Below are 13,284 nucleotides of genomic sequence, written 5' to 3'. Positions count from 1 at the left end.
TTTTTTTTTCCCTGCATCCCATTACACTTCCATGTGCTTTCCCTCCGTTCCTGCTCCTCTCCTGCTGCCACAGCTGCTGTCTCAGATACTGACTGTGGTTCAGTCACAGTCCCCTTCTCACCTGGTGAGGTCATACCTGGGTGCTCCATCTTTGGGCATTCAGAGCAGCCACTCAGAGTGTCTCTGATGACCTCTGAGAGCTGCTGGAGGAGGAGGAGTAGGACAGGGAAAGATGGAGAGGTTTAAGAGGGTGCCAAGGAGGCTTGTCAGTCCCTTCTTGCTGTCCTGGTCCATGCCCTAAGTTGGAGCCAAGGTACTGGGGACATGGGACCTTCTTTGCTGCAGAGGTGTTCTTTGTCACACAGCAGCTCAGATCCGTCAATGCCTTCATCTAATTGCTTGATGTCTTTGAATAACTACTAAAGAGCTTTTAATTAATGAATGCCTCGGCTTGGGGGCATTTTGGAGTGGGTGGGAGGAGAGGATTAGGCTGGTACCACTGTCCCTGGCTGCTGGTGGGCTGCCAGCACTGCACTCACAGGCTGACCCCAGGGAGGCGGGAGCACCTGATCTCCCTGGTCCAGCCTCGATGGCCCTCGTGGCAGAGGTCATGTCTGCCTGATCTGCAGCTCTCCTTGGCAGCTCTCATGAGTGTCAGCATCTGGCTTTGCCATGTGGGAGAGTGCTGCAGGGACCCCAGGGTCCTACTAAACACTGGCAGCCCCTGGGATACACAGTGCCCCCATGGCTGTGCACTGTGCCCCCATGGCAGGTCCCGGGCACCGCACCGTCCTCTCTGCTGGGAGAGGATCTGCAGGGCTCCCAGGAAGGATCGTGCTGCCAGGCACTGGATTTCCCACTGCATCCTGTGGGCCGGAATCTGGGCATGGAGCTGGGCCAGGTCTGGGCTGGCAGCAGCTCTGACAGGTGCTCAAGGCTTGGTGCAGCCCCATGCAGGACCCTTGGCACCTGGATGTGCCGCAGCCGTGCCACCGCGTGCTCAGCAGGGCTGGGGCACGGAGCTCCAGGCAGACCCCTGGGCCTCGTTCCTCATGGATAAATTTCCCAGATGGTGGAGTGTCCTTTGGAGGAGGCCTGAACTTTTCTGGCATTTCCCAAGGAGAGGATGGCGCTGCGCTGGCTGCCTCGGGCACCTCCCAGCAGCTCTGCAGTGTGTGGCAGGTCCCTCCCGGTGCCTGGAGCAGTCAGATGTGCTGCACTGTCCCTGGCAAGTTCTCTCAGTGCTTTGGGGGTACATGCCCACCAGTGCTCCTAGTGCAGACTCTGTCCCTTGGCTCCAGCACCCAAACAGTGGCCAAGACCACTCCTGTCCCGATGCCATGTTGTTCTCCCTCTTCCAGAAAACAAAACCAAGGAGCCCTGAAGGGTTCATTTAAAATAAATAAAAAACTGGGAATTGTGCTGATTTGAAAGAAAGGCAGCCCCATCCTGAGCGGGGGAGCACAGTGCCAGCCCAGCCCCAAAGGGCAGAGAGAGATGTGCTGAGAACTGCAGCCCTGTGCAACTTCAGCCTTTGATCGTATATCTCACACGTGCCCTTTGCTTTCCCTCTGCTGATATTTATTAGGTTTAATTTTACTGGGACAGGGCTGTAAGTGAGACAGATTGAATGGGGTCTGTGCGCCTGGTGAACACATCTTAATTAAACAGATAAATAAACTTTCATTCCAGGAGGCTTCAGTTTCGGAGGTGCTCCTCCGGGGCTGCAGCTCTGCGGAGCTGGGCACAGCCCTGGTGCCACCACCGGTGCTGTTGGCTGGGACTGTGGCACAGCGTTGCTGGGAGCAGCAGGGTGAGGGAACGCAGCCAGTTTTGCCAGCAAGGTGTTCCCACCGGAGCTGACTGGGAGCTTGGAGTCATCTCACCTGGCCAGTGTCTCCCCGCTGCAGAGGGACATCTCTGCAGCCAGGCACGCGTTGGTGATGGCAGGAGAAGGGAGAGGGGAGACTCCAACACTCCTCAGCTCCCAGAGCTGTGCCCATTTCGCTGCTGGCTCAGGGCAGTGCCAGCACTTGTGGTGCTGCCACCGGCCAGGAATGCCTTTGAGTCACCCTGGCCGGAGCGGCGCGGGGGAGGATGGGCAGATTACCTCATCCTGGAGCCAGTTCCTGCCTCACGTGGTTTGCTTAGTTGGGCACTGCAAGGCCAGTGTGCCAGGCTGTGCCCTGCCGTTGTCACCTCCAGGAGCTGCAGTGGAGCCAGACCAGCCCAGGGCTTTTGGCACCGCATGTTGGCCAGCTCAGAGTGCCCCCACCCTTGCACCAGGGTCTGTGTGTTGCTTGGGTGCATGCAGGTTCCTGGGGGAGCCCCTCTCCCCTCAACTGCCTGAAGGACTGTGAGGGGACACACTTGTCCTTTCAGAACTGTCCCACATCCTTCCCCAGGTGCTGGGGTGCACAGGAGGGCATGGCACCCGGGGCATGGGGGTCCCTGGGAAGGGAACCTGGAGACCAGCAGGAGAGTGGGGTCTGAGCACCATGGTGTGCCGAAGGGGCCACTGCATCTGTTGTGATCCTTGGAGCTGGAAGGGGAGTGGCTGCGGTGGGCACCCACAGGGAGCAGTGCCTGGGGATGTTGTTGGCAGCAGATGCCAGTGCTGGACCTTTTTGGTGCCTGGTACCACAAGGTGGTGGTGGTGACAAAGCCTCTTCCGGGCCTGGCATCCCCTCCCTAATCTGGGTCCCTGCAGTCCCTTTGGAGTGTGTTCCCCCCAATCTCAGGACACCCTGGGAGGGGCTGCCACCCCCTTGGCCTCACACAGCCCATTCTCAGGATGGCTCTTCCGGACCTGTGTGCAGCAGGCTTTCCTGTGGCTCTGGGCTGGCCATGCCACACACTGCTTCTCTGGAGTGTCTGCAGCAGGAGCCGTAACTGCTGCGAGTGTACCAGGACACTGCAGCATGTCACTCTGCCTGGGGATACTGTGGAAAATCCCAGCTCCGAACGGCTGGTCGTGTGCTGGAGGCTCCGGCAGAGACAGAGCATCAGCAGCTGCTGGCACAGCCCTGCCTTTGTGCATCACATTTGGCCAAGATGGAAACTGAGCCGAGCCCAGGTTTCGTTTCCTACATGCCCCAGCACAATGCCAGCCTGGCAGCCTCGGCACTGTCATGGCTCCGGAGCTGGGCACGGGGCTGCACCGAGGTGTGGGCACCGGGCAGGGACCCCGCGGCAGTGCCGGGGCTGCTGGGGGCCCGGATGGGTGGAGGTGGGACGGGACCCGAGCGAACACACACGGCTGTCCCTCGCGGGCACTGGCACGTAGGCTATTGCCATGGCAGCTGTGACAGCGGCGAGTGTGGTGTGGATGCGTCAGGGCTGCTGGCAGCACCGCAGGGCCCTCGAAAACGCCAGAACACCTCCGGAGCTCTGCCGGGGCTGACCTCTGCCCGCCAGCGGGCGCTTCTTGGGGCAGAGGGTCCCCATCGCTCTGGGGAGCGCCGGGAAGCCAGTGCTAGTGGGCAGGACCCCTCGCGTCACCCCAAGGGGCAGGGGTCCCCGCAGCCCTCCGTGCCTGGGAGACTGGCAGGCGGTTGGGGGGCTCACAGGGCCCTGCCTGGGGCTCCCACACCTTGGCAGGGTTGAGCAGTGGTGCCCGGGGCATGCGGGCAGCAGTGAGGTGTGGCTGGTCCGGCGGGGAACGCTGCGGGCTGGGGCTGCTGCACGGCTCCCGGGCCCGGCAGCGCCGGCGTCTCGCAGCGAGAGCGTGGCGGTGTGCACGTGTGCGGCGGAGTGTGCACGGGGGAGTCCCCGGCAGCCCTGCCACCGCCGCTGCCCGCACGGCTTCCCGCGGCACCGCGCTGCAGCACCGGAACTCCCGGTAAGAGCCTTCCTCCCCGGGGAGAGCCAGCGCCGCGAAGGGAGATGGCTCTGCCCGCCCGGCCCCGTCCTGCCCGGATGCTTCCCCAGCGTGTGGCCGGGGTGGCGAGGGCGGCGGGGAAGCCATCTGCAAAGCGGCGGCGCTGGAGGGGTTAAGTGCGGGATCAGCTGTTCTCATGTCATTACGGATTCTCTTCATTTTATACAGAGCTCTGTTTGATGTCTGAATGCACAGGGGACTCCCCCTCCTCCTCCAACTCCCACCCCTTTTATTTCGCTCCCGAGCCCTCTCTCCTTCCTCCTCCCCTTCCTTTCTCTCCCGCTCCGCTCTGGCTCACGCACACCCTTTGCAGACCGTGCGCTCAGTGCCAGTGTCTAATGGCCCCGAAGTGAAGAGCCAAGCGCTGCTCCGGCGGCGGCGCGGCCGGCCTGCCGCAGATGAACCCTCCTAACTAGCGCCGAGGGGTCGGGAGGGACGGCGAGGAGGGGAGAGCCCGAGGGGCCAGCCGGGAAGACGAGGATAGCGGTGGATAGCAGTGTGCGGAAGAGGACGGACCCGCGAACAGCTCCACGGCTACCTGTCGACACATGCTGTGCTCCATGGCTAACTCGGGCTGCCTCCTTGTCTCCAACTCAGGCATGCTTCCTCACTCTCTCCCCTGTCCTCCAGCCTTCCTCTACCTCCAACAGGTAAGCCACCCTCTCCAGGGGATTTTTTTTGCTTTCCGTGCTTTCCGGTTCGCACGTGTTTCTGGCTGGTTCCCTCCTGGTAGAGGGTAAGAGCTTGACAGCTTCCTGCCAGCCTCCCCACTCCAGCCCCACGGCAGTTCTGCCGCTGGGGCGGCTCGGGTCCTCGGCTCGGCTTTTGGGGTTTCTCCGGCTTCCCCGCCGTGCTGGCAGGAGCACGGCCGGGGCAGAGGCGCGGGCAGTGCGGCAGGCAGAGCCGCCGGTGCGGGTCCAGCACCTCCCCGCCTCGGCGCTGCTGCCGCTTGGCGATGATGGATGCTCGGGTGAAGGAACGAGGCTCCTGTGTGGCCTGAGCAGAAGGGAAGGTGATGAGCTCGTGCGTGCACACGTGTGTACACGTATGTGTGCGTGTGCTGACGCTGCGCTCGGGCAGGCGCGGGTCTGTCCTGCTGTCACTGGAAGGTGCTGCAGGGGGACTGGGAACACGTGGTGCCAGGTGGGTGCCGAGCTGGGGCAGCCCAGACGGAGGCTGCTGAGGTCAGTGTGGTCCTTCACCTGGGCCAAGGTTTTGCTGTCCCACAGAGCTACCCTGATTCCTGTGCTGGACCCTGAGTGCCGGGTTTCTGGGCCCATCATCCCAGGGGAAGCGCAGCTTGGGAAAGGCAGCATCTTCCTCAAATGCCTCTGTGCTGCATCGGAAATCCCGTCTCCCAGCCAGGCAAACCACTCCATTTGTGCTTTCAAGAGTTTAAAAATTCATGGCATCCTCCCTGCACTTGGCGTGGCCGGCGCGGTTCACCCAGCGGCGAGGACAGGCACACGGGTGCCAACCCTCCACCCCAGTGAGAAAGGCTGTGGAGTGTTTGGTCCCTTGGGATGTCTGTGGCCGGTGTCCAAGTGGGGTCATGGCCAGAGCATGGCCAGCAGTGGTGGGGATGGCGAGGCCCAGGTCCCTCTCCCGCGCTGGTGGTGGGCTGGGAAGGCTGGTGTGGCTGCACAAGCATGGGCACGGGGTGTCCAGGGGCTGCGGCAGGGCTGCCGAGGCGGGCGCATGATTTATTGCACCCTCCTGCGGGCAGAGCCCGGGGACAGCCAGGGCTGCGCTGGATTTCACTCTTCCCAAAACTGTACTGTGGTCCCTGTGGCTGCTGCACATCTGACACTGAGCAAAAGCTGTCCCCGAACTCCCACCCGTGCAGGGATGGTTTCTGTCCCTGTGGAGGACGCTTTGGACTGGCAGCCAGTGCAGGGCCCAGAGCCTGTCTTGCAGCATGGGAAATGTCCCTCTCCAGCTGGGATCCCCCTGTCCCTGGCCACATGAGGGGCTCAGCTGTTCTGCTCTCTTGCCCTGCGGAGCACTCTGGCGTGGATTGGCCTGAGTCTGGCAGCACCAGTAGTGGCAGCACGGCCAGACGGATGCTCGCAGTGCCGGCAGGGCTGGGAAAAGTGGAGCTGCGGGTCCCTGGGAAGCAGCAACTTTCCTGGGTGTATGGCTCTGCACCCTGCACCCAGTTCCCCCTGCCTGGTTTGATTTGACCATTGTGTTCTGCATCTCTTCCTCCCTGCTCTCCCAGAAGCCTCCTGCTCCTTGGCAGCAGCTCTGGACTTGCAAGCCAGGAGGAGGGTTTTATTACAGGATTTGGAGTTGGATTTTTACCCGGCTGATGAGCACGATGGAGGTGAAAATCTCCATCCTCAGCCTGGGGTTTATCCTGTGCTGAGGTTCTGCACCCAGCACTTGGAGACAGGTATTCCTGTTGCATGTCACAACAGGCGTCAGGGACAGGGACGTCACTGGCGGCCAGAACATGGAGCAGAGGCATGGGCCCTGCGCAGCTGATGGGCCCCTCAATGGGTGTGCCTGGCACCTGCTTTAGCTCTGAATTTGCACCGAGTTTTAGGCTGTCCACCTGTGCCACCCGCACCCTAGGAGCACACAGGAGCAAGGCTGCTTCTGCCTCTGGGCACGTGCCCACCTCAGAGCTGGCTCTGGCCAGCTGGCCTGGCTCACCTCTGTGTAAGCAGGGGCATCTGAGAAAGTTCAACTCTCCCTGAGTTGACTGTGCCATGGGGTCTGGGGGGACTTGGTTGTGACCCCCTGGGTTACAGGTTCCTGTCCAAACCCTTTATGGGTTTGTAAGGAGGTGTACCATGATAAAGTGCCTGAGCCAGTGCCCAGGACTGAGTCTGCTGGGCTGGCCAGTCCGTCAAGAGCTGGGACATGCCTGGGTCTGCATGCAGTAACTGCCCTCATCCCCTTCAGCTCACACAGTGCTCTCCCTGCCAGGAGCCTGTGGCTGGGTTGGTTCCCGAGGATGCTGCTGATGTTCCGTAGCTCCCAGCCCCAGCATTTTCAGCTATGTTGGGATTTGAAGGAATGACCAAGTAATGAAATTCTCAGCAAAACTTCAGTTCTTCCAGCACCAGGGATGGCTCAGTAGTGCCAGTGGCTCTTCCAGGTGCTCTGGGTGCCTCTCAGCTCACTCTGCTCCAGTTCTCCCATGTGGCCACCCTGGCCTGGCTGCAGGAGCCGTGGTCTGTGGCATTCCAGGTTGTGCAGCCACACTGTGCCCAGCAACTTCTCCTGACACTGTCGTGCTCCAAGACCAGGACTTCTGGAGGGCTGGAGGGCAGGGGCCATGGGAGGGTGGGTGCATGTCTGCAGCAGAGCAGCCTGGGCCAGCGAGAATGCCCCCATCTTTGGTGGGACTTGGCAGGGACATTTGGCTCTTGCTCAGTGAGGGTCGGGGTGTGGAAGGACTTTTTGGTGGCTTCGTTTTGTTAACAGAGGATTCAGTCACTGCTTGAAACACATCTCTGATGTTGTTGTGAGTGAGCAGGTGATGGCTGCAGGACAGGGCTCAGTGCTGACCCAGAGCAGACCTGGGCTCTGAGGCTCAGCATCAGTGCCGTGCCCTGGCACTGCCCTGGTGCAGCCCCAGCCACGTGCAGGTCTGACCCCAGCCCAGGCTGATGTACAGGTGTGCTGAAGCCCTGCAGTGCTGCCCCTGGGATGCTCCTCGCTGGGATCATCCCCGCTGCTCGCAGTCACACCATGGCACAGGAGATTTGGCTGAGCAGCACCTAGCCCGCCGGGAAACAGCCTCTGCAAATCCTGCTTGGAAAATTCCTTTCCAAAAGGGCTGCTGCCAAGTTTAGCATGTTATATTTTTAGGGAGCAGGTCTATTCCGAGCGGTGTTGCCGCGTGTTGCAGCAGCGGGTTCATTTCAAACTGGGTTTCTCCCCCTGCCCAGGCGTCGCACGGCTGCGGACCTGGCATGGCAGCTCCGGGCTCTGGCCATGCTGTGGCAGCTGCCCCGCTCCATGAGGACAGGCTTTAAAGCCCCAAAAACATGTTTCCTGGTTCGGTTCTTTTGTATTGAAAACACTGACATTCATTTTAGCTTTGCAAAGCTGCTTTTCCCACAATAGCTGTGATTTTGGCCCACACTGCCTGGCAATGCTCTTTTTATAGGTATATTCCTATTTTTATGCTATAGCGATGGGTGAATGAGTAGATTAAATTAGATTTAGTATCTGTCATTCTTTAAACCATCACATGCAGTTGGAGGGGGGAGTGTAACAAAGAAAAGCTAATTAGAAGAGTGGGTTCAGGCCACCCCCACCAGTTCCACCAGCTGCAGTATCCCTGGCCCTGGGGCTGCCCCCACTCAGGGGCCACCATCCACACAGGAAGATGCTTTTGAAATATGATTGTCTTTGCAGCCCCCAGGCCAGGCCAGCTCCACAGTCTGCAGCCAGGGCTGGGCAGGGTGCTGGGTGCTGCAGCTGGGCACCCCAGGCACCTCCAGGAGTTTCAGGGTCACTTGGCTGCCTGGCTGCTCTCCCCACAGGGATGAGGGCTCCTGTGTCTGTGGGATAGTGAGCTTCCATAGAGGGGCACCAAGGGGCACTGTACCCCCCCGGGAAGGGCGTTAGTCACTTGAGTGCCACTGGTTTTTGTAGGCAGGTGTGGGGCTGGGTGCTGGGAGGGCGTAGGGAGCTGTGCCAGTGTTGGGAAGGCTGGGAAGAGTGTCTGGGCACAGGAGAACTAGATGTCCAAGGAGGGAGCTGGATCTTCCAGTGCTGGTGTGAGCCTAGCAGCATGTTGTCAGAGGCTGTGCAGTCCTGGCCGTGCCATGGCTACTGACCCAGTGACATGCCATTGCATTGAGCAGGCTGGGAGCTGTGGGTGGCAGCTGTGAGCTGCTGCAGGGTTCACCCCTCCACTGGCCATGGGCAGCCCTGGCAGGGCTTTAAGCTGCACCACCTCCCTTGGCATTCCAGGGGCCAGGAGGGAGCAGTGTGCCCCCTCACTGCCTGGAGCATCCCAGCAGGTGAAGAGTTTGTGGTGGGCCCTGCAGTGCTGTGGGCATTGCCTGCCAGGGGTTGGGTGCTGTTCCCAAATTCCATACAAGCCCTGCTGTGCCTAGCCACCATCCACACCCAGGTTCTCACCACAGCCTTCAAACAGCTCCTGTGGAAAATCAAAACTGGGGAGAAAAGAGTGGGAGCAGGCGACAGTGGCAGCTTATTTGTGATCTGCATTGTGTGGGGAGCCCTTAATTAGAGGTAATTAGACTAATTAACTTGCAAATGAGAAACTCGTCTTTTTCTCCTTTTCTTTTAGAAGAAAAAATAGAAAAGATGAACAACAAGATAAATACTGAGGCTAATTACGTTGTACCTGCCACAGACCCCTCCAGCCCATGGGATGCCTCCCTCCCCACCAGCCTGGCGCTGTGTGCCATCCCTGTCCGAGTGTCCTGTGGTGGCTGTCCCCACTCAGAGCTGGTCACACTGCCAGGCATGTCCCTGTGAGCCCCCGTGGCAGAAAGGGACCACTGGGCACCCCCTGCACACCCAGCAGGGACACGGTGTGTGTCCAGTGGCCTCCATGGTATCAGCCATTGCCAGGACCCAGTGGCCAGGCCCTGACAGTGGCCAGTGCCACAGAGGGCATGGCTCCAGCATCATACCTGGCACGCTCCCTGCCAAAGCCATCCCATCCCACCCCAGAGCGGAGCAGGGATGCCCCCTCTGTGACACCACCAGGTCCCCAGCTGTTTTCCAGCCCTTCTCTCATGGCATCTCTGCTTTCCCCTCACTCTGTGCCGCACACCCCAGGGGTTTTGTTAGCACAGCCCGGTTCAAATGTCTGATTAGTCTTTAGGAGATCGAGGGGTCAATTTTCCACAGCTCCTTCCTCTCCATTTAACTAATTTAACTGCACGATTGTTACAAATTTCATTTTATTATAGTGCTGCTTCTCAGTCCAATTGAATTACCAAAATCTCATTTTCTCAGAAGTGCTGAATATGTAATTAGAGGAAAAATTATGCTCCTGGCTGCCTATTAGAGAGGGCTGCGTGCAAGCACTGTCCAGGCACACACATGGGTCCGTGGTGCCACGGGTGCCCACATCGTCTGGGCGAGCAAGTGCCACATGCAGCTGTGCCAGAGCCCCAGCACAGAGACAGTGGTGTGACAGTGACAGGGTCTGTGGGTGGGTGAGGGGCTCTGCGGGTGCAGGACCCAGGGTTCAGCTGGGTTCCTGGAGCCCTGTGAGATGTGGGGACAGGTTTGGGGCTGGCAGTGGAGCTGGTGAGGGGCTTGTGGGAGGTATGAGGCCCGTGGATGTGGCCACTGATCCCACTGCTCGCAGGTCTGGAGCTGTCTGTGTGCAGCTGGGCTCTGGCAGCTCCACGTGAACATTTTAGAGCCCCAGCCCTTTCTAGCAGGGGGAACACAGCAGCTGCCCCCAGGCCCGCTGGAGCAGCAGACTGGTCGCCACTGAGCCATGCCATGTGTGGGTATCTGCATCTGACACACTGCTGCCTGCAGAGCTCAGGAGGATGCTGGTGAGGACTCGGGTTATCTCCAGCCCATCCCTGGGCTCTGCAGCCTAGCTTGTACCTCGTGTGCCACCTGTCATAACCTTTTGGTGGCAATTGGGGACCAAACACTGCTGGAAATCCCAGCCAGCACTGCATACACCAGGTCTGACTCGCCCCGGTGTGCCTGGAGGCAGAGCTGTGCCAGGGATGCCACCAAGGACTCCTACAGGTGTGCCCTGGCACCGCTGGCAGTCCCAGGAGCTGCCCTGGGTGAGCCCGGGCCCCGGTGGCGATGTCGGGCTGTGTTCAGGGGGGAGCCAGAGGGCTGTGCATCCCGGAGCTCCGTTCCTTCCCCGCCGTGCCCGATCCCGCCGTGTCCCCGGCGCTGGCGCAGCCGTCAGTCCCGCCCGGTGCAGCGGCGCCGGTACACGGCGAGCTGGGAGCTGCCGGCCGTGCAGGCGGGGGTGGCCGGGAGCCCCCCCAAGCACCCCCGTCTCGCCTTGGTTACACAACATTATCATTTCATAATACTCTGAAATATACATGAAGTTGGCTGAATGCAGATGAAATTGCACCATTTACTTCATGAATATTTCATGAAGCCTCAGCTCCGAAGTTTCCAGCTGGCAGAGCCAGGAGCCGGGGCCGGACCGTGGCCCCTTCTGCCCGTGCCGGAGGTGACAGGGCCACACGTGCGGGTGTGTGCCCGGGCCAGCGTCCCCGCTCATCCCCGTGCCTGGAGTCACATCGCTCCGCTTGTCCTCCCCAGGCTGCCGGGGCAGGGGGGCAGCAGCGTCCCTGGCCCTGTGAGCTGGAGCCCAGGGGGACCAAGGGCAGGAGCAGGGCAGGGGGATGCAGAGTGCCGGGACAGTGTGTGGCAGCCCAGAAAAATGGTGTTTCCCATGCCAACAGGCTGCTGTGCTTCCCCCGGCCGCTCCTCCTCCTCCCCCTCAGGTCCTGCCTGCTCACTGGAGCACTCCTTTCCCAGCGCAGCATCCCTGGCAGATGCCATTACCGACCTCTCACCCCTCCCTGCGCTCTGCTGATGAAGACATCCATTGCAGCAGCTGCTGCCACTGGGCCCTGCAGCTCCCCACTCCTCCCTGCTTCCTCCACAGCGTCCATCCCCATCATGCCTCCCAGCTCTCTGGGGGATCACTGTGGCCCCACTTCAGGGGCAAACAACCCACCACCACCTCCCGATATCCCCACAGTGGGCAGGGCTGGTCCCTTCTGGGGCTCCCTCACCCCACTGCCCGCAGCCAGGAGCTCTGGGCTGGTGCCTGCACAGCACTGGGCACTGCTTGGTATGGATGGCACAGCTTTTGGGGTAATGAAATATTTACAGGTCAGTGGTTTTGTGAGAAATGACAGGGATCAGTCAATTCCTTTTCAGGGAGTAATTTTCTTCCCCTTCATGGCCTCTGTTCCATGTTGACAGTCATTAGCATGAGCGAGGGCCGGGTCCAAGGGGGAACGCTGCATCTGTCATGCAGATGAGTCGTGCTGGGCACGGTGATGCGGTGATGCCCACATGGGCCCAGGATGCCTGGGGGCTACCTTGGGCCATGCCAGGACCCTTCTGCCTCCACTGGGGCATTTCTTGAATCTGTCTCTTCTGCTCAGCACAGTGCCACATTGCCTTGCTCCTGGGCAGTGGGATAGGGGCAGATGGCCCCATCAGTCTCCCTGGCGGGCACAGTGGGCTCCCCACAGGAGACGTTTGGAATTGCTGAGCACCCTTCCCTGTGCTCAGCGGTGACCTCATGATGTAGCAAGGGTGTGACCTGGCATTAGCAAGCAGGTAGGAGCCATTCGAGGTCACAGCAAAGTGGTTTCTGCCTGCCCTGCCCTGCTTGCACTCCTTGCTTGCCCTGCCTGCAGAATATGTTTACTGAGGCTCTGCAGCTGGCAGGGGCACCTGGGGGGCTCTGCAGATGCTGTGGTGCTGTGGGCCACTCTTTCCCCCTGCAGCAGGTGTCTGGTTCCCAGTGGGAGGAGCAGGACAGCTGCAGGTAGTGGGGACTGCTGTCAGGGTGGGGAGGTGTGATAGTGACAGGGCTGTCTTCCTTCTCCAGTTGCTCCAGCACTCCACACATGGCTTCATCCAGCTGTGCATGCGTCGTGACCTAATAGTGCTGTGACCAAGCACGGTCAGCTGTGACTGGGCAGTGCCGTGCCATCACCTCCAGGCAGTGCCATCCATCACCAGGCAGTGCCGTGCCATCACCAGGCAGTGCCATCCATCACCAGGCAGTGTCATGCCATCACCAGGCAGTGCTGTGCCATCACCAGGCAGTGCCATCCATCACCAGGCAGTGTCATGCCATCACCAGGCAGTGCCATCCATCACCAGGCAGTGCCATCCATCACCAGGCAGTGCCGTGCCATCACCAGGCAGTGCTGTGCCATCACCAGGCAGTGCCATCCATCACCAGGCAGTGCCATCCATCACCAGGCAGTGCCGTGCCATCACCAGGCAGTGCCGGGCTGTGACTGGGCAGTGCCGGGCTGTGACTGGGCAGTGCCATGCCATGACCAGGCTGTGTTGTGCTGTGCCACCCCTGCGCCATCAGCACTGCACAGTGCAGGCAGGGCGCAGCCACGGGCAGGGTTGGCTGGTGGGCTCCTGGGCTGGAGATGGGACTGGGGTCAGGCCAAGGCAGCAGGATGGCCACGAGGCTTGCAGGAAACTGGCATGTCTGTGGCAGCTGCGGGAGCAGCAGGGGACAGGTGCTGATGACCAGCCCAGAGCCCCAGGCCCTCGTGCCTGGCCCCATCACGCTGTGCAGGAGGGGCTCCTGCCACGGCCGAGCTTTGGGGGCCCTTCGCAAGTGCTCGTGGCTGGCAGCTGCTCCATCCGTAGTGCAGGGCTCTGCACTCAGGTGATTGCTCTGACCTGTCCTCTGCATCTGGGGG

General features: G+C 60.6%; 1 protein-coding gene across 13 annotated transcripts in view; it reads left to right on the top strand.

The window, feature by feature from the left end:
- RBFOX3 (RNA binding fox-1 homolog 3) overlaps nt 1–13,284 on the top strand; it is a 70,710-nt gene that overhangs the window by 46,471 nt on the left and 10,955 nt on the right. For 3 of the 13 annotated variants that reach the window (XM_021534135.4, XM_021534138.4, XM_085556554.1), the window contains exon 1: nt 4,296–4,530. The exons of 5 other annotated variants lie outside the window; for them this stretch is intronic. In XM_021534135.4, the coding sequence (XP_021389810.1) occupies nt 4,429–4,530 (102 nt within the window). In that variant the 5' untranslated portion in view covers nt 4,296–4,428. Of the gene's footprint in view, nt 1–4,193; nt 4,531–13,284 lie in introns of those variants that run through there. 5 more of the 13 variants (XM_085556558.1, XM_021534137.4, XM_021534136.4 and 2 more) reach the window with 3 other exon arrangements.

The sequence above is a fragment of the Lonchura striata genome, chromosome 18 (genome assembly GCF_050655825.1).
Source record: "Lonchura striata isolate lonStrDom1 chromosome 18, ASM5065582v1, whole genome shotgun sequence".
In the NCBI taxonomy this organism is placed as follows: Eukaryota; Metazoa; Chordata; class Aves; order Passeriformes; family Estrildidae; genus Lonchura; species Lonchura striata.
This window is presented reverse-complemented; position numbering and strand designations above follow the sequence as displayed.